Source organism: Patella vulgata, chromosome 3 (genome assembly GCF_932274485.2).
Source record: "Patella vulgata chromosome 3, xgPatVulg1.2, whole genome shotgun sequence".
NCBI classification, from domain to species: domain Eukaryota; kingdom Metazoa; phylum Mollusca; class Gastropoda; family Patellidae; genus Patella; species Patella vulgata.
Window position 1 is genome coordinate 57,050,173 of NC_065881.2, and position 26,673 is coordinate 57,076,845.

Sequence of the window (26,673 nt, forward strand, 5' to 3'; positions counted from 1 at the left end):
CACAATTCCTAATGGATCATCTTGGAACTTGGAATATGTATCCCTTATAGCGTAAGGGCGGCAACTATTGATTTTGGTGCATATCCCGACAAATAGGGAGAGCCACGCCCAATTTTGTTTAGCGCCCGAAGGCCACAATTCTGAATGGATTATCTTGGAACTTGGTATCAGGGCTGGGGCCATTACATGTACATTGCCAATGTAATTAATTACATTACCATTTAAATGTAATCATTACAATTACTTTCTCATTTCTAGCAATGTAATTAATTAACATTACCCATTACATTGAAAGTAACTAATTACCATTACCCATTACTTTATGACTATATATAAATAAAAAACATTTTTCATAGAAATTAAAAAGACAAAAACCTTATTTTTCTGCCATGAAGCGCCTACAAAATCAAACTCAAAATAATCCTTGATTCACTTAATGGATATTTGTTTATGAATTGTCATTTCTAGCAATTATAACATCGAGGCAAATTTTATAGTGACAGGCAGTGGTGACAAAAGCTGACATTTTCACTGTATGACTTGAAAAATTAAAAAACAGTATAGTTAATTAACTGTATTTTCTTTTTTAAAAGTAATTTTTTTAAAATTTTAATCAATCCAAATAGTTTGTCCATAATATATTGTATAATAACTGGTAAATTATTCAGCATGACTCTAAAACAAAATATATATTAGTTTCAAGTAACCATAAAATGATGAAATACTTGAAGGTCATTGTTTGGTTTGTCGCTTGTTACCTTGAGATTAAGATTAAAGTGTAGTAAAACTATTTATTGTCTTTTAATCTAACTAACTGATTGATTGACTGAGTGACTGGCTGCAAATTAGCACTAAACCTTTGATAACAATAATTTTATGTTACATGTCTTAAATATAGGTTGCCAGGCAACAAAACATACGCCCACAGCAGCTAAATTGTCCGAGCGGTGGTCAAGGGTTGTCGCATATTTATTCCTTTGTAGGTAATTGGGGGCCTTTACAAGACAGTTCCATACAGATCAGATTATAAATTTTGTCGTTTGAGGGTTTACAAGGTTCTACAAACTGAAACAAGGGTCTCAACTCTGGAAGTAATCTACAGAAATTGTTGAAATTTGACAGGCTTTTTCGTTTTACTAATTTAAATAATGTATATATATTTTATACAGATCACATGATCACTTTTGTCATTCAAACGTTCACAATCGCCATAACTCTTGAAATTATTGACAGAAATTGCTGAAATTCAATAGACCTGTTTCACAAATTTAAATGATGCATATAAATTTCATACATATCGGATGATAACTTACATCAATCGAGCATTAACAAGGTTTAACAAAGTGAAACAAGGGCAATAACTCTAGAAGCAATTATTGTAAATTGCTGAAATTCAATATGCTTCTTCGTTTCACTAATTTAAATAATGCATATAAATTTCAGAAAGATTGGATGATAACTTTTGGAGTTAGAGTGTTCACAAGGTTCAATAAAGTGAAACAAGGGCCATAACTCTAGACGTAATAAACAGAAATTGTTGAAATTCAATAGGCTTCTTTGTTTCACTAACTTAAATATTGCATATAAATTTCACAAAGATCGTATATGTTAACTTTTGGCATTAGAGCGTTCACAAGGGCCATAACTCTAGACGTAATAAACGGAAATTATTGAAATTAAATAGGCTTCTTCATCTCACTAATGTAAACAACATATATCAATTTTAAAACAATTGGATGATAACTTTTGGCATTAGAGCGTTCACAAGAAATTGTGGACGATGGATGGACAAACAGACGGGGGTGACAGCAATATACGTCCACATTTCAATGTGGGCGTATAAAAATGGATCCTACATATAAAGTATTAATTAATGAACATGTTTAATGCCTTCTCATTCTTCTTATAATTTGTTAAAACTGATTTAAATCTTTTTTTAAAATTATGATGAATTGGATTTGTGTCAGATACACTTAATTGCTTCTTTGGTGCTATAAAATATTACATGATTTTTGGAATGTAATTAATTACATTTCCATTACTTTTGAAATTTTCCATTACTCATTACATGGCCATTACTTAAAAAATGTAATGATTACATTCCATTACCATTACCCCAGCCCTGTTTGGTATACTTATTCCTTATACCCTAAGGACGGAAACTATTGATTTTGGTGCATGATTTGTTTTATCATACAGATGTGTACCTTGTCCATTGAATGTGCAAAATTTTACCTCAGAGAGTCAGAAAATGGGTTTTGAGTTTCAGGTACTCCCTTGTCTGGCACCTGTCTTGAAGTAAATTAATCAGATGGAAGATATTGTGATCAGCGGTGCTCTGTATAGTCTCTACATATATGTACAGGAAGGCCTATCTTTAAAATGAGTAGGTTTTCTGATCTAATTCTCCATATAAAATGATGGACTTCATTCTGAAACCCTTGTCTATACAGTGCAGATTAAGCCGTCGTTTCTTTTGTTTAGAACCCAAATTATTTTCTTCAACACATTATCTGAGTTTCCCAGGTCCAGGTAATTTTATCCATGAATCATGATCGATGGCAATTTATATAAAATCATGAATGGTATTGGTGGGTGTGTCATTTGGGGGTGCATACCTGCCAACTGTCACGCATTTGGCGTGAGAATCACGCATTTTTAATCAAAATCACGCTCTCACACATTTTGAAAACTATAGTTTAAAAATAAAATAAAAAGGATTTCCATGTACGAGTTACATTCGGATGAACATGGATGAGATGCAATTAGTCAAAAGTTTCCATGTATCGTCGCCAATCGATCAAACAGTGACTGTTATTTGAGAACTTTAACTTAAAGACATGTTTTTATATTTTGAAGTAACAATTCTAACAATTTATATACTGAAGTGTATTTGAATTATTGATTATTGCCACTAAAAATTATTCCAAGTGATCACGTAAATTGTAGTTCATTCATTCGTCTTTGCCAAAACTGTTATGATCTGCATTAAAACTTTTAAAATGTATCTCTTTTGTGAATAATTTTATCTCTATTCTCCAAAAGTATTTTAAAAGTACTAAATCCTTTTTCTGCCCCCAGCTTCGTTAAATCTCACTCATTGCAAACATTTTAGATTGGCAGCTCTGGGGGAGTAAACTAAGTTTAGCAATGCAAAAGCTCGCTAGGGGCGCCACTGTTACTATTTTTTATCACTGTCAAAAAATCTGACCGTAAAATCTGCCGTTTTTGTTCCGCGACTTCGGGAAGGTGTATGACCACTAACACCGATGACTTTTTACTTTTCGTGAAGAGGAGAAAACAGAGTTTGTGTCGAGCGTGGTTTGGACATTCAGAAACGTATTTATGACTGATTTTTTATATTTTGAAAAAATAAAATTCTCAGAAAAAGGCAAAAACGACGCTCGTCACTGGAAGTTAACGTATTTTCTCATAAAATGACCCTTTTTCTAGTTATATTGACCTGTATTTCATTCCCCTACTGTTGGAACTAGTGCCAGAGCTCGGGAAAACATATCATGTGGAAGAAAAGAAAAGGTAACTCCACCAATGTGGGTGCAGACCACAGCAGCTTTCTTGTTAGTGTGAACGTGTCAAACCAAGTTTCCCTTTTGCTAACAGTGGGCTGATTCTGAGGCACGATTTTCAAGTGTACTTTTTAGGGGTATAAAGTCTGGTGCACGGTTTGAATTCTTTCTCTTGTATTGTTACAATATTTTATTGATTCTAATAACACTTCCTTAAAATTAAATTTTTTAAAAAATTCTCTCTTGGATTACTTTCTCTTTTGTTGGTGATCAAATGACAGCCATATGGAATCTGATACAAGAAAATGAAATGGGGTTTAATGTTCTACTCCTACTGGGCTAATGAAGAGGGCAAGGGCAAGGGCAAGGTCTTGGGTAGGGGGGAACACGCCAATGTAGTGTACTATGAGGGGAAACTTTGCCAAAACAGCGGCTCAACAGTCTACTCTTATTTCGAATTCCAACTGTCGAGGGTTTCTTTTATGCGCACATGGGACATCAGTTTTTTATTCTATCTGAATGACTACATGTATGTTGTCACTTGCTAGGTCAACCGTTGTACATCTGGGGGGAGGCTGGTGTGTATAACACAATGAACTTGCTCGGCTAATGCAGGAATTGAACACGGCACATCAAGTTGAGTGAGTCAATGTCCTACCCACTGAGCTACCGTGGCTCCCTGTTGCCAGAAAAGAAAATGGGCTGGATGAGTATGGGATGTCCAGTGCTCTATCCCCAGAATTCACTTTGTTTTGCAGATCAGAGAACCTGACAATGATAAGTTGAATGAAAAACAAGGTCGTATGTTCAGATTAGCGGCGAACAATAAAGATCCCTAGATACCTACAAATCGAGGAGCAGTCTAGGAAGTTGGATTAATTCTGCCGGCTTAAACTTAAAGCAATACCCAAAATTTGAGGTCCATCATATGTGAATTCTATCTTTAAAAAGTCTTCAGCACAAATAACCAAATTGGGTTTTTTTTTTATCCATGTTGCGGACCCCATATTAAAATAAATTATATAGCCCAAGTTTAAAAATTCCAATAGATAGTTAATGGTCGGAAGGATATTTCCTGAAAATTTGATCCCAATATCTTCCATAGTTGCTGAGAAATGGTCTTCGGTCACTTTTTTGGCAGATTTAAAAAAAAAGTGTATACTGACATCCATCAATTTGGGGTCTTAAAAGTGATACAACTTTTTTATTTCTTAACCGATTTTTAATTTTTTAGTCAGTTTTAGTCAGATTCAAAAATATAAAAAAGCTACTAGTACTAAGTACTGTAACTTGTAAGTACAACCAATGACTCATGATTGACATCGGGGGGTGTACACTATTCAACTCGAATAGTGTGAACAGTGTCCAGTCAGTAGGGCTTGTTGTAAAGCAGTAAACAACATGCATTGAAATTTGGACTGGTGTTCGACTTCACGAGTTCAAGGAATGAAAACATTCATAATATAAGATGGTCAAGTCAGACAAGAAGTTTTAATGTTTCTTCAAGTTCAGATTCTCAAAACATAGTGTAAATTAAGATATATGACATTTGTGGACTTGGGAATCAATGGCACTAAAGGGCTATTTAATTTTCTTAAAATATTCATTTGAAAAAAAATGCTAAAAATTTCAGGAATCGGATATTCCGCCATTTTATGACGGAAGTGGCATGTTGACAAAACGGAAAAGGACATCCATAACTTCACTTCCGCTGACTTCGGAAGAAAACTTCTGCCTTTAAAAGGTGTCAGGCTCTTTTGAATATAGTCTATAAGACAGTCGAACACAAACCTTATCAAATGATTAAATCAACCAGTTGAATTTCTTTTCTTCTGTGTAGTTTAAGCCGGAAGTTTAACGATGAATGCGAACCACCGGAAATGATTGACGTAAACAAAGCAAATTCATCCGCCAAAATAAGTTTTTAATATTTATGTAACTGAGTTTTTATATCAGACTATATTGCTTACAGTTTGAATTTATAAAGCAATGGAATTCGGAAGTTTGTTCAATAACGTTCACGCGAATAATAAAATTCAGGAAGAAATACAATGTACTATATTTTCAAGTTTCGACCTCTTCACCGGGCACCTGGTCACGCGAGTTCTCGCGCAATGTTACGGGATATACCAAATGTGTAAATCTGCTTATTTAGTACTTCGACCACACCCGAAAACCAAATAATGGGCGTCTATTAAAAATATTTACAAAAGGTTATGCACGCAATATGACCCAATTTATAAATATGTTCAAGGGGCTGCATTGAAAAAAGCACTTGCTACAACTGTTATAGAACAACAACAGCCTTTTGTTACCGCAGTGCTGATCGGGTCAAGAATTCGTCTGCTAGAACAGATTACTCATCCAGTTATTATTATTTGATTGTGCTTCAACGGCTTATGTTTCTCAAAATATAACAACACCATTGTTTATAGTAGATCTATATGTGCAATAACTTCTATAACCATACAAGTCATTTTATTGATTGCATTATTTGACCCCTTTCTATATCAAAACAAATTCTAAGAGTAAGAGACTAGCTTAAATTTGTTTGTTCATTGAGGAATTAATAATGATCCATGCAATCTCAGCGTGAATTTCATTTTATATAGTTATTGGCCTATGTGAGTTATGAATGTCAATGAATTAACAATTTATGTTTTGTATTTGCAGATTATGGTGTCTTGATTCAGAAAATTTATTTGGATTAGTACGGTTAACGGTGAATTGAATGATGACCAAAATAAATTTAAAATTATGCAGCTTAAATAACATCTGAAAGTCATTATGGATCTTTAACAAATATAACAGTGCTCTATGTCTTTTTATCTTCGGTATTTTAGATCCATTTCAACAAAACAAGTTTTATGAAAATCTAGTTTCGGACATTTTGGGAATGACATCAGATTATGCCCGTGCAGTCGCTGTCACATGTGACCGATGCCAGTCCAAAATGCAATTGATCTCAGAAATGTTACTTCTTTCCTGTGACCCAAGACCTGTCAATACAGAAGAAATGCAGCAACTTGATGGTTCATTCCAGTCTTGTAAAAAGGAAATCTCCCTTCGTCTCAAAGATCTTTCAAAAACAATTCAGTCTGTTTCGTCACAGGTTCACACAGTCTCTGTAATCTGGGCAGACATGTCAGTTGAAATTCAGAATCTTTCTGATTGTGCCATTTTGATTATGGAGTGCTGTAGTTTTGCAGCATACATGATAGCTATAAATTCTGCAGATTGTGTGAAGGCAGTACCAGGATTGATAGATAAGTATCAGCTTTGTAGAGCTGGTATAGAATTAAAGTTGAGCTGCACAAGATTAAAACGATCTCGCCTTGAAGATATAACCTCACAAGTATTAGTTGAAGTCTGTTCCTCTATATCAAAAGCATTGGCAGTAATGACAGAATGTTGTAAAAATGCTATTGAGAATGCCAAAGATGAAAGTGATCAAGATCAATTTAAACTAAGTTTAAAAAGTGTCACCTCCAGTGCTAGTTGTTTATTAGCTAGTGTGAAGGGCTTTCAAAATAATTCCAACACGAATTACTTGAATCGTGTTATATCATTCTGTGACCCTGTGATAACCTCTAGTCATGCATTAGTCACTTTTGCTACAGAAGAAGATTTTGTGGGTATTCCTGCTAGCCTGACTTTGGAGGCTAGAGATAAACAAAAATATGTGCTAGGTACATACATGTAATTTTTTTTATCATTAAATAATTGTACAATTAGGATTAGTCATTATGATGTTTATAAAAGTAATGTAACTTAATCTAAAAATTAAACAGGCATTTATATATGTAAGTGCTAAATCTGCCTATTGCAGGTCTTTCTTTGGACCTTAAATATTATTTATTTTATTAATTAGACATTTATTAACATGACAAGACCATAATCAACTCTTGATTTCATCAGATGGCCCTGATTTTAAGTAGATTAGAACGGTTCTGCGATTTAGCAAGAACAACTAATTCTTTATCTAAATCTTACACAATATATCTTTAAGTTTTGTGATGTAACGAATGTAGTCTATTTCGTGACTTTGGCTTACCCTATAAAAACACACCTGAAGTCAGCAATGGTAATTACAATGGACTTATGACTATAAAACTTATGAACGCTTAATCTTTATAATCAATTCGAGTATATATTTCTTACAGAATATATCATTTATCAATTTGTTTAAATTGTTTGTATTTGCAGGTGCTTGTATGAGTATTGTGTCAGGTAGTATTCAGATGTGTAAATCTATTCGAGACCTAGCTTATGATATGATAAACACAAGACACAGAGAGCGAGTCACTTTATGTTCAGAATCAATAGACAGATCATCAGTCCAGTTATTAGATCTCCTGGATAAATACAATATCATAGAGTTTGATTCCTCAATAGAAACCTCACCGTCATCAAATCATACGTCTACTGATTTAACAGCATTATCTAGTCTGTAGTCTATGTATATCTCACACTTTATTAGTTGATATGCCAAAGATATGCACTCTTACACAACTCATAATATATAAAGTACTGTTAGATACAGGTATAACATGTATAAAACTTAAAGTTTGCACATACATATTTTGTTCTTTTAAAAAAATTGTTGTTGATGTCAAATAAGTGTTAGATAAAAAAAAAAGTGATGTTATTAGAGGTTCTGTCTGTTCTATATATTTGTTCAATCAATTAGTCTAAGGCCCTGCACACACCAAGGATTATTTGTTGAATAATCATCTTCCTGTGCATCATAATGCCATCTGATAGAATGTCCCAGACATTTCATTGTTGATATGTGTCATACTGGTACACAATGCATTGATGGCAAACCACAGTGATTGATAGAATGTTTCCAAATGCACATTTTTATACCAGAGGTTGTTCATTTAATCCTTTGATGGAAGGCACTACGTTTAGTCTTGTTTAAACCAATAATGGTAGGGTGAATGAAATGTAACCATGACAGTAGTGAAGAGTACTGTGCACAGATGTGTAACTATGGTGACAAGAAGTGGGCAACAAATATTTGGTATTTCACCACAGATTTGCTGATGAAAAATTGGACAAAAAATAATTCTTGGTGTGTGCATTTACTGCTGTAAGCCTTTAATCATGAAAAAACATGAATGATATATCTTATATAAAAATAGTGCTAAAAAAAATGATAAATCCGTGAAGGTATTTTATTGTGGTTTTATTTAATTGTTGATATATAAAACATAATATTGTGTATAATATATTTTACCCTCTGCATTCCTACATAGGGCAGTCATATGTCAGGGATATATGTATAAATAAACATGTATGTTTTATCCCATATTTAAAGCAACAGTGAGCATATAATATTTGATTGTTTTATTTAAAATGTTAAGTTGTGTCAGTGTAAATATGTACTGTGGAGTATTGAATAATGTTCATATATTTGTCTGTTAAAGATGCCTTCCCACCTACAAACTGTGTGATTTGATAAGCTATATTTGGATTAAAACATTCAAACTACGGTAATATAATTTATCTATCAAAAGGGTACATCAGCCCCTCTCAAAACATTTTAATCAGAAAAAAATTACTCTAATCTATTTTTAATCATCCATTATCAGCTTTTATTTGTCGTTACGTCACTTTACTTCTACCATTAATATTGAATCCTTAGTAGATTCCTGGATTATCCTCTGCCAAACTCCCTTTCCTACAGTTAAATCGCGAGGGTGTGTGTGTGTGTTGAATGGCCGAATGGTTACCACGCGCAGGCTATATCATAAGGTCTGTCATTGAGTCAACTGGCGTGGTTTCGATTCTCCGGTTGTATGTGACAAGGAGTAGGGTCGCCTGTCCAACCTCGTGGGTTTTCTCTGGGTCCTCCAGTTTTCTCCCACTGCTAAAGACCCCTACACGCAAGCGAATTATTGAAATAAAATTGAACCATATGTTAGTCCCGAAATGACCTAGTTTGTGTCGAGTGGACGTTAAACCCCATTTCTCTCTACAGTTTAATCGCACAGTCTACTGGACGATTAATTCTCTCAGTGTCCTCAAAACTGTTAGCCATTAGATCAACACATAAGCTCTCCTTGTGTCACTCAAACAGACAGTTAAACTGACTGACTATCATACATTCCCATACATTTTTATCATGTGAGTTTTCAGTGAGTGTTTTTTCAGTGAATCCAGTATTCAGTATTTTTCTAGTAATATTGGGTGTTTCTACTTTCCATATATACCAAACTTGCTATACTTTTATTGGAATAACTATTCGATAAATACTTTTGTGGGAATGTTTCTTTAATAGTCGTGAATTTATTGTTTACCTTAATGTCAATAGAAATGTAAGCACGTTTATAAATCAAATAATTAAAAATGACAATACATTAACAAGTATTATAGAGGTTGTGGTTAAATGAAATAAAAATGTCAATCAGGTAAACACAATAATTTTGGGCAACAAGGCATGCACAAAGTGAGTATGATTTTACATATATCTAGACCAATAACCATTCTGCTCACACCACATCTGTTTTGGGAAATGGCAAGACTGTGACAGAACTCAATACTGCAATTTGGAACGTTCGGGACTGATGGTTTAAAGATGCAATTTGTTTGTGCAGGTCTGAACAATTTGATGTCATTAATCGGCTTATCATACTCATTCTAAATACAGGTATACCTTTGGATTTAGAAATTTGAAAAATTAAGCCCTGCTACATGCATTCCCCTTCAACTCTTCTCAAACTTCTGCGATTTTGTGTGTCCAATAAGTCTTTTAGCTTGATTTTTCAAATGCTTTTTCTGAGAAATATGGGGGTTTGTAGGATACAGTAAGCTGTAGATGGCTATAATATACGGTAGTAGTATATTTTTACAGCATGCAGAGATTGGTCATGAACTGTTTGTGAATACAACAGTATGCAGTAGATTATATAGTGTTTAATTAGGTTAAATAATTATTTTTAAGCAAAAGATTTGTTTTTGAAAAATGATAGTATAGCTTACTTTCTCTATTTCAGTTTTATGATACAATACGTCCATTGAAGTATGTTTTTGTGAATCTGTTCATCAGGGTTTTTTCCTAATTTAAAAAGAGACATTTTAGAATTGTTTGTCTGGTCATAAGGAGGAAATCTATCAGGAGAGAGAAATGGAGTTTAACATCCACTCAACACAAACTAGGTCATTTCGGGACTAACATAGGGGTCTTTAGCAGTGGGAGGACCCAGAGAAAATCCGACTCCTTGTCACGTACAACCAGGGATTCGAAAACCCGCCAGTTGACTCAATGACAAACCTTATGATACAGCGCGCTCACGTTAACCACTCGGCCATCCCACCCCCCTATAAGGAAACACACATCTAAAGTTGATGGCACCTTGTCATTACACGTAGTTTTTTCGACAATTATTGTTACTTTGACTTACTATATTAGTAAGTGCAGGGTGACGTGGCCACACCACGCACAACAATCAAATGCTGCATGTAACTAGAAAAACACCAGATAATTACATGGGACGCTACTTGTAAAATTGACAGTTAGGACGAAAAAGTGCTGATATATTTTAGTTTGGTTTCTTTTCATAATTGATTTGTAACTGCGCTTATTTCTGTTCTATTATATAAACAGAAAGGTATGTATTTAAATATAAAATTTGTTATTTATTTTGATAGTACGATAAACATAGTGAACTTTATTTCTTTCTACAGATATATAATACTGTATAAAAGGGAAAGATGTGTAAATAAACAGCTTTTTTAAAATTTTCTTTTTTCCTTTTTTTAAAAAAGAAAATTCTTTTTATTTGAAAATCATTTTAAATTTGTTTATAACAGATTTTCTGATTTTTTTATGTGAAAATTGTAAAAATGCCTCAGTCAGTTGATAGTCTTGCGTACATTTTTCAGCTAAGAATAAAAAGAAATTATGATTAGTCATGAAATAAGCATAAAACAGTTATAGATAATTTTAAGAGCATTGAACTATTATCTCTGTAGAGAAGGTCTGTCTTCCATTCTAATAGAATTCTGTCTGGTAGTTATAAATCTACACTTCCCTCTTCTAAATATAACAAGAAAAATAACCTTACTAGCAGTGCTACAAGATAATGCATTTCAAAGCAGTGCTACAAGATAATGCATTTCAAAGCAGCTCAATTTTTGGACACTAAATACTTTACTTAGACAGTTCTTATTATATGGTCAGAGTGAAATGTAGCATAAATATTTGATATGGACTTTTGTTTAGTTTTATTTTGTATAATATTTTGTAATGTGTCTGTCATGATGTGGAATACAGTAGTGGTTTATTTAAGTGTAACTATGAGATATTTGTATAAATACATAAAATTTCCTTATATTATCAAGATGGAAGCTGGACTTAGTAATCATCTATTATCATTTTAATTTACCTTTATGTCTTTTATTAATATAAGTTTGTAGTTATGAATTAACAACTGGCATCTAAATTTTTCTTATTTTTCAAAAAGAAATTTTGTTGAATCTAACTTTACATTTTGTTCAGTGCGTGCATAATTTAAAAACAATTGATTTTGAAATCTAGTCTTTATAGTCATTTTGTACTTAGATCTGATTTATTTTATTACTGCTTGTTTTGTTTATTGAATTCCAGTATTAAAATAGTTGATAATATCAAATTTATTATCTGTTGTTATTGATTATATAATGAGGAATAAGGGAATTGGACTTTCATTAAAGGAAAACTTCGAACGGTTGCAGATGTTTGTATTTTATAAGGAAGCAGGACAACTGCCGGCGAGGACAACTGCTGACAAGGACAACTGCTGACAAGGACAACAGCCGGAGGGACAAATGCCAATGATACTTAATAATTAAATATTCTTTATTATTATCATACAGGTTCAGTTTACATAACACATTGTCTATAATAGCACTCACTGATACAAAGTTATCACAGGTGAATATTATGAGCAATACCACGTAAATAGTCCAACACATGGCGACTGTTGAATTTACAGACAATGTTTAGTACACGCTCTGTACTGTTAAGTTATGTTTTAATAATGATTACATGTATAGTGCTCACCCATCAATTAATAAACTATACTAAAAAAAATCCAATGAAATCATTGCCAATAAGATTAACAGTTATATTTTTATAATGATTACATATATACAGTTTATAACTGTTGTCTTATTGACATTTATCATTTAATAAACTTTACTAAAAAAGAACAAATAAAATCACTGGCAATAAAATCAACAGTTATAAACTTTAATAAAAAAAAATAATAAAATGGTCGGCAGTTGTCCTCGCCGACAATTGTCCAACCGGCATTTGTCGGCCAGCAGTTGTCCTAGACCCTTTATTAGTATCTAGTATTAAAATAGTTTCAACTATTCACAACCTGAAGTGCAAATCATTACACCTTTAATTTACAAATTACAAGTTAAGATGTCTTTTTTGGCTGGTTTCCAGAGTACGAAGAGTAGAAAAGTGCTGCTGTTTGTTTATTTACATTGACTGACATTTCCTCTCTTGATGTCACATATGGTGTGGTAATTTGTAATTTAAGGCAGAACTATCTCCACTTCAGTTAATGTACTGCTGAAACTATTTTGATAATAGATAATGAATAATATATAAAAATCTACAACAGATGAAGGCCTCCTTTGAAGGGATGTAAGAGAAACTTATTTGCAACAGAAAAATAGTCCCCATGGGCCATGACTACTCTTATTACTATATATACCGTACGTACATATATATCTGCATGATATGTTTTCCGCCCTCTGCAACCTCCCAGTTTGATGATGTGTGAAATATACAAATGTTCGGAAGAATAAACTCAATTTAGAATTAAACAAATATAAATTGTGTTCTCTGGTTTATTTATTAGCAGTAGATTTGTTTCATATTTACAGCATTAAATAAAATATACAATTAAAGATACATTATGTAAGATTTAGATAAAGAGCTGGTCATTCTTACTATAATAGTTTGAAAACAGAGAATGCAAAATGAATATACTGAAAATTACATTGTGAGCGAAGATATGAACTTTTGAAGGTTTGACACGATGTGTGCATTAATTGCAACCACTGTACCGGTTGTTCAAAGCTTAGCCTCGCTTCACCATTTTTAAATTAAATTAAAATATGGCTGAACCGTTATCTACTTAATACCGGAGATATCCTATGGCATCGAGAGTTGATTATGGTCTTGATAAGTTAACTAATGTCTAATTAATAATTTAGATAGCATTTCAGGCCTAAAGTAAGACCAACAATAGGCAGATTTAGCTCTTGCATAATGTATGTATAATAAATTAAAAATGACATTTGGAAGCATTAGTATCTAAACTATAATAAAAGATCAAATTACAAAATAAAATAGTTGTAAAGTGACACTCATTCATCTACAGATGCTGGACTTTCTTTTTTCTTTCTTCTTCTTACCTAATAAAAGTGAAAAACAAGACTATAAAAATGTGACGTATAGATTTTTTTGAAAAGGTCGCATGATATCAAATTGCAGAAAATACAGGCACCTCAACGATACAATTGAGCAATCTAGACGCACTAGACGCATGGTATACATTTGAGATGTACAGTAATAAAGCCTTGGGCCTTTTCCACTTAACAGAATAAAGATATGAAATCAAATTGGATTTAACATCCTACTTTTCTGCACTAAATGGGCTATGGAAGACAGTCATAAAGCCGGTAAGCAGCACTATGGCTTAAAGTTACTTTTATTTCAAATTACAACTGTCAATGGGTCTTTTATGTGCATGCCAATGTGTACACGGGACCCTCTTGTTGTCATCTTATCCTACTAGATGCTATTCATTGCCATGCCATCCATCCTGCAGGAACTTTCTAGGCTAAATTTGGGAGCAAACCTGATTGGCGAGCCAGCATCTTACTCGCCAGTCTAATATAAAAGTAATACTTAACTACAAATATTTCAGCAAACTGGAACTTATGTAAATGGTTCAATTATTTTTGTACCAGGAATGTGACCAACCATAATATTTTTAGGCGTATAATAATTTTTTGAGTATATGAAGCAAATTTATGTAGGCATTGGTGGGTTTCTTTAAACACAAATTGACCTATAATTTTACTCACTACGTAAAGGCCATACGCTTTCTCGGCTTCGATGCGTTCTTCTGGTGTTACAGGTTGAAAATCTAAATGCTCCAATCGAGGTAAACTGCTGATAACAAAATACCTATAAAATAAAAATAACAGAGTTTATATTTTGTTAAATATTCAATGTTTATGTTCGTGTCATGTAATTGAAAACAATATGGAGAAACTTCACACTATACCTGAATTCATTATACTGTTGTAATGTACCACCATTAAAATAACTAGGTGCTGCTTCATTATTCATCAGAGATAAATATCGTAACCTAGGACAGTTTTTAGATAAAGTAGCAATAAATACACCTGAAAAAGGAAGTGAAAGCAATTGAATGATACTGTATTGTATTTTCAGAACAACAATAAAATATAGATAAGTGTGGTATTAATTGACTATGTCAATTCTTACATGTAGCAATATGTAGTCAAATTTTTACTAATATCAAATCAACAATTTTTGACATTCACATCCAATAATTTAAAGAAAGGTTGCCAGGCAACGAAACATACGCCCACAGCAGCTAAGTCATCCAGGCGGTCAGCAAGGGTTGTCACAAATTTTTTTCTTTTGTCAGTAAGCCTCTAGTGTGTGTCCACAAGATTTCTCAAGTGATCAAGGGTCATAACTCTGGCACTAATTAGCGGAAATCATTGAACAAGCAATAGGTGTCTCAGTCTCATAACCACAAACAGTGTGTATAAATTTATAGTAAATCCGATAATAACTTTTGCCTCAAGAGTGCCCACAAGATATTTTAAAGTGATCAAGGACCTTAACTCTGGCAGTAATTATTGATAATTGTTGAAAATTAATAGCCTTCGTCTCATGACCATAAACACTGTGTATAAATTTAAATTCAATCAAATATTGTGAACAAGGGCCATAACTCAGGCCTCTTCGTCTCATGACGATAAACACTGTGTATAAATTCAAAGTCTATTGTCGGATATTAACTTTAGCCTATAAGGCCCCACAAGGTTTTTCAAAGTGATCAAGGCCCTAACTCTGGCAGTAATTATTGGAAATTGTTGAAAATCAATAGGCTTCTTCGTCTCATGACATTAAACAATGTGTAAATTTAAAGTCAACCAGATATTAACTTGAGGCTCTTGAGTGATCAAGGGCCATAACTTTGGCAGTAATTCATCTCATGACCTTACACACCGTATGTACAAATTTAAAGTCAATCGGATATTAACTTTATCCTCTGGATTGTCTGCAAGCAACTGAGGACGCTGGACCGATGTACGGGGACGACGGCAATATATATGACCACATTTCATTGTGGGGGTATAAAAACTAAAAAGAATATTCACAAACGATGAGTATCATGCCATTTAGCATTCAGTTATCATTCTAAAAATGCCAATAATGTCATTTTATACAGATAAACATTTTCTGCAATTGGTTTAACTAGCGGTTGCCATGTAAGATATGCCCACATTTTGCAAGAGATGGACAGAAAACAAGAAAATAGCGATTTTTTTATACAATTAGGGGACTTAATGCACAAAGATATGGTCTGATATGCACGAATATCAAAAGGAATTGAAATCTTGTAGATATAGGGTCCACAGGCTGAAAACTGGATTATTTGTACAATCAGGGACCATAATCCAGGAAGTTATGATCCGATATGCGTGAATATCGAAAGGAACCAAAATCTTTAGGGTATAAACATATATTTTAAGTTTCATCAAAATTGGACAAAAATTGTGATTTCTATCTGGTCCACAACCTAGGTATTACATACTTTTACACTATTTGTGTTCAAGGAGCGGCCATTTTGTCAAGCAGTTTTGGTCTGATTTTTACAAAATTTCGAACTCAATCATCATCAGGGTGTAACTGTAATTTACTTAAACGAATTTTAAAATCGGATAAAAGTTGTGACCCATAGAGGGTCCACAAGCTAAAATTGCGAATTTTTCAAGCAATCAGGGGCCATAATCCAGGAACTGATGATCCAATATGCGCAAATATCGAAAGGAACCAAGATATCTGGGATATAAACACATGTTTTAAGTTTTATCAAAATCAGATCAAAATTGTGACATTACATACTTTAACACTATTTGCATACATAGAGCGGCCATTTTGTCCAGCAGTTTCGGTCTGATTTTCATGATATTCGAATGGGATAAAAAATGTAACCCCTAGGGGGACCACAAAGTAAAACGTGATTTTTCATACAATAAGGGACAATTATCCAGGAAGTATGCAATGTCAAAATTATGACCTCTAGAGGGTCCACAACCTTGACATTAATACTTTAACACTATTTGTGGCCATTTTGTCCGGCAGTTTCGGCCTGATTTTCATGCTTTTTGAATCGGATAAAAAATGGACCTCTAGGGGGACCACAAAGTAAAAACGCGATTTTTCATACAATAAGGACAATAATCCAGGAAGTTGCGGAATGATATGCACGATTATCAAAAGGAACTGATATCTTTGGGTTATAAACATACATTTCAAGTTTCATCTCAATCGGATAAAAATTGTGTCCACACGCTAAAAAACATGATTTTTCATACAATCAGGGGCCATAATCCATGAAGTTTTGATACGATACATGCCAATATTGAAAGGAATAGAGATCTTTGGGAGATAAACCTATATTTCAAGTTTCATCAAAATCTGATAAGAATTATGACCTGTAGAGTGGTCACAAACAAATATAAGTCAAAAGTCAATAACAATTGCGGACTCCACAATAAATTGGTTGATAACCTGAAAGATTTTGGTGGGTTTTTTTATTCAGAACTCAGCATTGAGAAACAAATGATTCAAATTTGCAAGAAGTGCTTCTTTCATTTGAGGTCCATTTGTCAAATCTGCAATTTTATAACAAAAGATGCAACACATGCACTGGTTCAATCTTTAATCTTATCCGGACTTGACCACTGCAATAGCCTTCTGTCTGGCATGAACAACAGCCTTATACACATGTTACAACTTGTACCATACATATGGAATTCATTATCCCCTTGACCATATAGAATTCACAATCTCTTGGCTCTTTTAAGAAGCAATTAAAGACTCATCTTTTTTCAACTGCTTATTGTCATTAACTATGTTTTTATCTTATGATAAGTGGAGAGCTAAATACAAATTGAGCATTAACTTTGATGGTTCTTTGCGCAATATAAGAACTCACTATCATTATTTAGCAGAAAAATGAACATTTTTAGCAACCAACATCACAACGTAAAATATTAATATGTCTAAGATGGATTAAGAAGATAATACAAGAATAGACTTACTAAGATTTTTGATTTTGTTGTGATTCATCCATATAGTGTGTAAATTGGGCATAAAAGGTATCTTTACTTGTGAGTGTATGTTGTTGTGATCAGCCACTAGCGTATTCAGTCGTGGAAATTCAGACAAAAACCTTAAATCTGTGAAAACTGTTAAGGAAGAGTCAGATAAGAAATTTTAGTAACAAACGCTTCGGTATTGAATTGATGGTTCAATATACAGTGTACATGGTTTAAAAGGGCCGAAGCAGAAATTCTAAACAAATATTAACAGTCCAAACACTAATTTTTAATCAGAACTGAAGAGTAAAGCCATCAATCTCTAACAAGCTGTAGAAATCATTAAAGAGGCATTGTCCTGTCTCGTGATGAAAATAAATGTACCGGTAATTAATTTTCAATTAATATTATATTTTTAAAAAACTTAAAGACTTAAAATCCAGGTACCTGCAGAATAAGATTTATTTCAATCTTATTCACTACTAATTACCAAGAAAAACACTAAATAAATTACTTGTTAATGTTAATCGGAAGTTAAGACGTGTATATATCTAATGGATGGATGGCTTGGCATTTGCCAATAAGTTTTGCATAAAATCAAAATCATGGCATATCAAAAATCAATATTTTACCAACCAGCAAGGACCTCCAGGGTGCTAATGTCTCCTTAAATATCACAGTTTACTACCAAATTACATAAATAAATAAATAACTTTTTCTGTTGGTTCATGAAAGGATATGCAACTCTATTATTACTGATATCAAGTTCTTCTACATGTTTTCCATATTTTTCTGTAAGGTCTGGTGGTGTTTCAGTTATATCAAGATAGGCCAAAGACCATCTAGCGCGGGCTCCTGACTCTGCCATGGAAAGTTCTGATATTGGTGCAACTGATATCATCTAGACTTTGAGTATGGTGTTGCACACAGTTTGGGCATATTTTCAATGAACTACTCGGTAGTTACAGCACTGTTGAACAAAACTTACTGTATTACTAGTATTTATGAATCACGATAACTATTGGACAATCTGCAATAAGAAATCATAAATGATTATATTAATTTGAATAATCATGCTTAGCCAATAACTGCCACAAATTTGCATATAAGTACCAACAGAATAATAAGATCTTTTTTGATGCTGTATATATATAGTTATACTATAATGTTAACAGAATGGAATGGAATCAAATTGAGTATGAAATTGTGATCTATTTTTCGTGCGCGTCCAAATTGGCCATAACTGCAATATATATAGTTATACTATAATGTTGACAGAATGGAATGGAATGGAATCGAGTACGAAATTGTGACTTATTTTTCGTGTGCATCTAATACATGTACATAACCACCATACTTCAGTCTTGACCTATCAGAGGCTGGACAAGTGGATTATTCATTCTGCTGAACCTCCTGATTGAAAGCTGAAATTATCTTTCGAAAAACGTATCCTAGATTGAATCATGATTTATATATTGAAAACTTATTTCAATACATACCACTTATCAATATTTCATGTTGGCTAAACAAAATTTGAAATATCGATCAGTAAGTGTGCATGGGAAAGATGTAAAAATTGAAGCAGTAAATGAGTTGGGAGTGCATGAGGATCCAATTTTTCGCTGACGACTACCGTGAAGCTATTTTATCACCTTTAATATAGAGCAAAGCTCTAAAGCATCGCGCGAAGCACGGTGCTTGAGCAAAGCTCTTTTCCGGTAACACAGGAGCGTAACTGAAATTGTCACTCACAGACTGTTGATTAAAAAAAAATTCAGACCGGAACCGGATACACTGGGCAAAACAGGCGATGCGCATGTCAACTTACCAAATCTCGCCCAAGCGAGATTACGCGCTTCATAGAACTATTTCTATGACGCGTCTATGATGTCACATATTTTTGACGTCAATGAAAATAATTCTCACACTTTTTTGTTCTTTTTTTAAAAAAAAAATTAATGTACATGTATCCAATTTAGATCTAAATAAAAATCAATTTGGAAAAACTAAATTATTAACATTGTTTGTATCACTTTAGAAAATTAATAATGAAGGTTTTATAGTTGACAATAATCAGCTTCGCTATACTCAGGCAATGCCTGTTACATATTAACATAATAGTAACAATCTTGATATTAATAAAAGGAATACAATAACAATAGTACATAAAACACATATATCACCATCTTACGTTATTCAAATAATCATACTATATTATAAATCTTCATCATTCGGTTCTCAATTTCTTTGTTATTGTGGCAGTCGCCATTTTAATAGTCACGTGATAAGACGAATCGCGATATTAAATGGCAATCTGTTTCAGAGCGAAAAAACTCCAAATCTCTGCACAAGATGATTGACGTTTAAAGGTCACATCCGGTATACATGTAGTTCTAAATGTGACGTCACCCTACACGATCGGACGTAGTAATATAAGTACAAACTGGTAAGGGAAGAATTGGGGCTTAGTCTATTTTTTAAGGCCAGCTCAATTTTTGTCATTTTGGCAAGGTCGCTGAGGTGTAAACAAGGTTAAGGCACGTAATTGTTGGCGAGATTGTGGGTCAGGGTTAGGTTAAGCATTGGGGCTAGGTCCAGGGTTGGGATTAGCGCTAGCCCTGTTTACATCTCGTGATCTGTGACGAAAAATTGAGCTGGACTTATCATTTAGCACTAACTTAGAATTTGGCGCCTTTTACTCATTTTACGCCTCCGCGTACTATTTTATTACGTACACTGAAGAGGAAATGTTATTTATCTAGATATACTTCAAACACATTTATTTATTTTTACAATAAATTATAAAAAATGCCTTTAGCAGAATTTAATTTTCAAAAAAAAAAGAGTTAATATTGAGAGCTAATTAATTAACTCGACCGAGGTCATCCTTTTCAGTGATAGTAGCGGCCAAGCGAGTATTTACTGATGATCTGTTTGCAAAGATGGCTGTCGAAATAGAGTCTGCCGAGTAAGAAATTATATTATTGAATGTTATTGTTTGTATATTTTATGATCTTGCAAGAATTTATTTTCTGTGTTTTTAAACTGTTGCCCGAGACATTAGGTCTACAGTACAAGGTTCATAGGATTTGCATTGCATTAAAACACGTGTTTTGATTGACAAAGTCAACTCAAAGTGTCTTTATTTTCATCTGATTTTCTTAAACTGTATTAGTTAATAATTACGACACGAGTGAACTGTACCGTGGCTGATTTAGGACACGCAAAAAAAAAAAAATATCTTGAGCCCTCGAGATATTTATTTATTATTTTTTTTGCGTGTCAAGCGCTTGAGATAGTTAAAGTTAAAGGCTCAATACCACTCTTGTTGTAACTGAATAATATGTCCCAATCTTTATTCTGGTCAACAAATTGTACTTTTTTACAATATTTCAATTAATTGATGATACAAATTTCATCTTAACACACCTTATTTAAAAATTTTGAAAAATTCAACATAATGGTTTGAAACGTCTAACGTAAACCTTTTCAAATGAAACTTCAATTTAAAACTAGAACTGCGAAGCAGTAATGACGGGTTTCACCGGTGCCACGTTACCCTTGAACTTATGTCACTTCCGGTACCAAAATTACATTACTTCCGGTGATAATGAAAATGTTAAATTGGTTTATGAAATCAGAAATAGCATCATCACATGGTGAAAATTTTATGTAAATCCTATAATAGTTGCCACCTTTATAGACCAAAAACCTTGAAAAATGACTTGTAGAAAATCGCCTATTTCTCTGCAACCGTACAAGTTAGAAACCATTTTGAGGTATCTGTATGATCGAATGAGTTCATTCTATTTGTTGATTGGAATCAAATATCATAATTTTAAAAACATTACAAATCTGATTCATTTGAATAAAATATCTGTTTTGAAGGCTAAAAATACAGTTTTTGCCAAAATGACGTTACTTCCGGTGATAATGAAAATCTTAAATTACTTGTATGAAATCGTAAATGGCATTAGGTATCACACAATGAAAATTTCATGAAAATCGAATAATAATTGACACTTTTATTGACAAAAAACCTTAAAAAGTGACCTGTTGAAAATTGCCTATTTCTCCGCAACTGAACAAGTTAGAAACCATTTTGTGATATCTATATGATCGTAAGGGTTCATTGTATTAGTTCATTTGAATCAAATATCAAAATTTTAAACAAATAACAAATATGACTCATTTGAATAAATTACTGGTTTCGAAGGCTATAAATACAATTTTTGCCCAAATTACGTCATTTCCGGTGATATTGAAAATGTTAAATTGGTTTGACCTAGTTAAAATTGACATTACACATCAAATGGTGTCACTTTTATGAAAATCGAATAATAATTGACTCTTTTACAGGCAAACTAGCGTAAAAAGTGACTCATGCAAAATTGCCCATTTCTCGGCAACTGCGCATATTACAAATTAATTTTCACATACATTCTCTCCGTATAGATTATTGCTACGAGTTTATGAAAGTTACGAAGTAATATTTTAAAATATGAAAACGCTGGATGGGTTGTAAATAGCTTAATTTTACACCTTTTTTCACCTTTTAATCGAAATAGCCCGAAAACGGAATCGAAATTAAAAAAACTGGTTCCAACATTTTGTGCGCCTTTAAAGGGTGCACAATTTCAGTTATACCAGATTTGAAAAAAATAATATTTGCTTTCGAAAAATGGTACCTAACTGTCAAAATTGTAGTTTTTTGTCAATTTACGCCACTTCCGGTGCCGACAGATAACACTATTGGTAACAAAAAAAATGACAATTGAGACAACGGAGCATATGAACTTTGTTTTATACAAATCGAACAATAAATAATTAATCTAGGACTGAAAAACTGAATTAGCCAATTGGGGCCAAGGAAAATTACCGAGACAAAAATTTTTCACATTTTTGCCCAAGTCAGAGGACTCGTTATATTTGTGTAAAACACGACTAAAAAATATTCATAAATAAAAAAGTTTTTTGTAAAAATTTAAATTTTCTAAATTTAGCGCCTAATATCTGCGAAGATTTGCCGAAAATCAAAAATCAAAAGTAGCGTAGCTATGTGCCCCGTCTCCGGCTATGCCAAAATGCATCGAAAGTTAAAATCCAATGATTATTGTTAAAATTACTGCAATATTTCTAAAAACGATAGCTTCGGTGATTTCGGACATTTCGCATTGTCGCAGAACGTTCAAAATAGCTTTATCCTCTAAGTCACACCCACTTTTTCAGTAAAACTGAAGAAATCGTAACGATCCGACAATCAGTTGCTGAGATCTACTCAAAACAAAAGAAGAATAATAATAATAATAAGAACTAGAACTGCGAAGCAGTAATGACGGGTTTCACCGGTGCCACGTTACCCTTGAACTTATGTCACTTCCGGTACCAATGAAACCGTTAAACAGGTTTCCACATAAGCATTGCACACATGAAAGAAAATGGACGCAGAAACAACCAAATCCAGCAATCAATTCATTTGCTACATGTCAGTGATCCTGTCAAAATTACATTACTTCCGGTGATAATGAAAATGTTAAATTGGTTTATGAAATCAGAAATAGCATCATCACATGGTGAAAATTTTATGTAAATCCTATAATAATTGCCACCTTTATAGACCAAAAACCTTGAAAAATGACTTGTAGAAAATCGCCTATTTCTCTGCAACCGTACAAGTTAGAAACCATTTTGAGGTATCTGTATGATCGAATGAGTTCATTCTATTTGTTGATTGGAATCAAATATCATAATTTTAAAAACATTACAAATCTGATTCAGTTGAATAAAATATATGTTTTGAAGGCTAAAAATACAGTTTTTGCCAAAATGACGTTACTTCCGGTGATAATGAAAATCTTAAATTACTTGTATGAAATCGTAAATGGCATTATGTATCACACAGTGAAAATTTCATGAAAATCGAATAATAATTGACACTTTTATTGACAAAAAACCTTAAAAAGTGACCTGTTGAAAATTGCCTATTTCTCCGCAACTGAACAAGTTAGAAACTATTTTGTGATATCTATATGATCGTAAGGGTTCATTGTATTAGTTGATTTGAATCAAATATCAAAATTTTAAACAAATAACAAATATGACTCATTTGAATAAATTACTGGTTTCGAAGGCTATAAATACAATTTTTGCCCAAATTACGTCATTTCCGGTGATATTGAAAATGTTAAATTGGTTTGACCTAGTTAAAATTGACATTACACATCAAATGGTGTCACTTTTATGAAAATCGAATAATAATTGACTCTTTTACAGGCAAACTAGCGTAAAAAGTGACTCATGCATAATTGCCCATTTCTCGGCAACTGCGCATATAACAAATTAATTTTCAAATACATTCTCTCCGTATAGATTATTGCTAGGAGTTTATGAAAGTTACGAAGTAATATTTTAAAATATGAAAACGCTGGATGGGTTGTAAATAGCTTAATTTTACACCTTTTTTCACCTTTTAATCGAAATAGCCCGAAAACGGAATCGAAATTAAAAAAACTGGTCCCAACATTTTGTACGCCTTTAAAGGGCGCACAATTTCAGTTATACCAGATTTGAAAAAAATAATATTTGCTTTCGAAAAATGGTACCTAACTGTCAAAATTGTAGTTTTTTGTCAATTTACGCCACTTCCGGTGCCGACAGATAACACTATTGGTAACAAAAAAAAAGACAATTGAGACAACGGAGCATATGAACTTTGTTTTATACAAATTGAACAATAAATAATTAATCTAGGACTGAAAAACTGAATTAGCAAATGGGGGCCAAGGAAAATTACCGAGACAAATTTTTTTCACATTTTTGCCCAAGTCAGAGGACTCGTTATATTTGTGTAAAACACGACTAAAAAATATTCATAAATAAAAAAGTTTTTTGTAAAAATTTAAATTTTCTAAATTTAGCGCCTAATATCTGCGAAGATTTGCCGAAAATCAAAAATCAAAAGTAGCGTAGCTATGTGCCCCGTCTCCGGCTATGCCAAAATGCATCGAAAGTTAAAATCCAATGATTATTGTTAAAATTACTGCAATATTTCTAAAAACGATAGCTTCGGTGATTTCGGACATTTCGCATTGTCGCAGAACGTTCAAAATAGCTTTATCCTCTAAGTCACACCCACTTTTCCGATAAAACCGAAGAAATCGTAACGATCCGACAATCAGTTGCTGAGATCTACTCAAAACAAAAGAAGAATAATAATAATAAGAATAACTAGAACTGCGATGCAGTAATGACGGGTTTCACCGGTGCCACTTTACCCTAAACATGTTACTTCCCGTACCAATGAAACCATTAAACAGGTTTCCACATAAGCATTGCACACATCAAATAAAATGGACGCCGAATCAACAAAATCCAGCAATATCAATTCATTTTATACATTTGTTACATGTAAGTGTACTGTACTTCCGGTGATAATGAAAATGTTCAATTACTTTTATGAAATCAGAAATGACATAGGGCATCACATGGTGAAAATTGTATGTAAATCGAATAACAATTGCCACTTTTATAGACCAAAAACCTTGAAAAGTGACTTGTAGAAAATCGCCTATTTCTCTGCAACCGTACAAGTTAGAAACCATTTTCTGGTATCTGTATGATCGTATGGGTTCAATCTATTTGCTGATTGGAATCAAATATCATAATTTTAAAAACAATACAAATAAGACTCATTTGAAAAAAATATCTGTTTTGAAGGCTAAAAATACAGTTTTTGCCAAAATGACGTTACTTCCGGTGATAATGAAAATGTTAAATTAGTTCTATGAAATCATAAATGACACAAGATATCATATGGTGAAAATTTTATGAAAATCGAATAATAACTGACACTTTTATAGACCAAAAACCTTGAAAAGTGACTTAAGGAAAATCGCCCATTTCTCTGCAACCGTACAAGTTAGAAACCATTTTGTGGTATCTGTATGATCGTATGGGTTCAATCTATTTGATCAATAGAATCAAATATCATAATTTGAAAAAAATAACAAATACGAATCATTTGAATAAAATATTGTTTTTTGAAGGCTAAAATTTAAGTTTTGAGCAAATGACGTCATTTCCGGTGGCAGCGCAAGGGGTAAAATGGTTTGACATAGTCCACTATGGCATTAGGCATCCAATGGCGAAAGAAAATTGAAAATCGAATAATAATTGATTCTTTTACAGCCAAAATTACGTGAAAAGTGACTCATGCAAAATTGCCTATTTCTCGGCAACTGCTTATATTACAAACTAATTTTCACATACATTCTCTTCGTATGGATTATAGCTACAAGTTTATAAAAGTTACGTAAAAATATTTTAAAATCTGAAAAGCCTGAATGAGTTGTAAATAGGTCAATTTTACGCCTTTTTTCACCTCTTAATCCAATTTGCTAGAAAATGAAAAAGAAATTAAAAAAACTGCTTCCGACATTTTTTGCGCCTTTAAAGGACACACTCTTTGAGTCATATAATTTTTCAAAAAAATAATATTTGTTTTCAAAAAATGGTACCTAACTGTCAAAATTGTAGTTTTTGGTAAAATTATGCCACTTCCGGTGCCGACAGATAACACTTTTGGTAATAAAAAAAATGACAATTGAGACAACGAAGCATATGAACTTTGTTTTATACAAATCGAACAATAAAAAATTAAGCTAGGACTGAAAAACTGAATTAGCCAATGGAGGCCAAGGAAAATTACTGAGACAAAAAATTTTAACATTTTTGCGCAAGTCAGATGACTCTTTAATTCTGTGCACAA

At 32.9% G+C, this 26,673-nt stretch overlaps 4 protein-coding genes across 7 annotated transcripts in view; 2 read left to right on the top strand and 2 right to left on the bottom strand.

The window, feature by feature from the left end:
* The window catches only part of LOC126814627 (GA-binding protein subunit beta-1), a 21,633-nt gene extending 16,167 nt beyond the window's left edge, over window positions 1-5,466 (bottom strand). For both annotated transcript variants that reach the window (XM_050539909.2, XM_050539907.2), the window contains exon 1: window positions 5,319-5,466. The gene's annotated coding sequence lies outside the window, so the exon portion shown is untranslated. The remainder of the gene's footprint in view (window positions 1-5,318) is intronic.
* LOC126814634 (talin rod domain-containing protein 1) lies at window positions 5,210-13,365 on the top strand. Of its 3 annotated transcripts, XR_007677684.2 has the most exons (4): window positions 5,526-5,740; window positions 6,201-7,216; window positions 7,734-9,981; window positions 10,529-13,365. XR_007677684.2 is itself a non-coding variant. In XM_050539921.2 (3 exons), the coding sequence occupies exons 2-3, from the start codon at window positions 6,424-6,426 to the stop codon at window positions 7,979-7,981; spliced, it is 1,041 nt and encodes a 346-aa protein (XP_050395878.1). In that variant the 5' UTR covers window positions 5,210-5,271; window positions 6,201-6,423; the 3' UTR covers window positions 7,982-13,365. The 3 variants fall into 3 exon arrangements, 2 of the variants coding, with proteins under 2 accessions (XP_050395878.1, XP_050395877.1); XM_050539921.2 differs by lacking the exon at window positions 5,526-5,740 and adding an exon at window positions 5,210-5,271 and having other exon boundaries at window positions 7,734-13,365; XM_050539920.2 differs by having other exon boundaries at window positions 7,734-13,365.
* Window positions 13,366-20,225, bottom strand: LOC126814641 (leucine-rich melanocyte differentiation-associated protein). Its single transcript, XM_056099714.1, has 6 exons — window positions 20,098-20,225; window positions 18,646-18,936; window positions 17,910-18,048; window positions 14,828-14,948; window positions 14,625-14,727; window positions 13,366-13,949 (listed from the first exon to the last, which is right to left on the bottom strand). Exons 2-6 carry the CDS (start codon window positions 18,805-18,807, stop codon window positions 13,902-13,904), a joined length of 573 nt encoding a protein of 190 aa, XP_055955689.1. The 5' UTR covers window positions 18,808-18,936; window positions 20,098-20,225; the 3' UTR covers window positions 13,366-13,901.
* Window positions 20,226-20,835: 610 nt separating this feature from the next.
* The window catches only part of LOC126814625 (WD40 repeat-containing protein SMU1), a 33,237-nt gene continuing 27,399 nt past the window's right edge, over window positions 20,836-26,673 (top strand). Inside the window, exon 1 of the mRNA XM_050539904.2 lies at window positions 20,836-20,874. Coding sequence (XP_050395861.1) covers window positions 20,849-20,874 — 26 coding nt within the window. The 5' untranslated portion in view covers window positions 20,836-20,848. The remainder of the gene's footprint in view (window positions 20,875-26,673) is intronic.

Bases quoted from the DNA above. Each gene is read 5' to 3' on its own strand.
- LOC126814634 (XM_050539921.2), top strand. From the start codon at position 6,424: ATGACATCAGATTATGCCCGTGCAGTCGCTGTCACATGTGACCGATGC. The intron at 7,217-7,733 runs GTACATACATGT...TTGTATTTGCAG, and splicing joins TAAACAAAAATATGTGCTAG to GTGCTTGTATGAGTATTGTG.
- LOC126814641 (XM_056099714.1), bottom strand. From the start codon at position 18,807: ATGATATCAGTTGCACCAATATCAGAACTTTCCATGGCAGAGTCAGGA. The intron at 14,949-17,909 runs GTAAGTCTATTC...TTCCTTTTTCAG, and splicing joins CAACAAAATCAAAAATCTTA to GTGTATTTATTGCTACTTTA. The intron at 14,728-14,827 runs GTATAGTGTGAA...TTTATTTTATAG, and splicing joins CAACAGTATAATGAATTCAG to GTATTTTGTTATCAGCAGTT.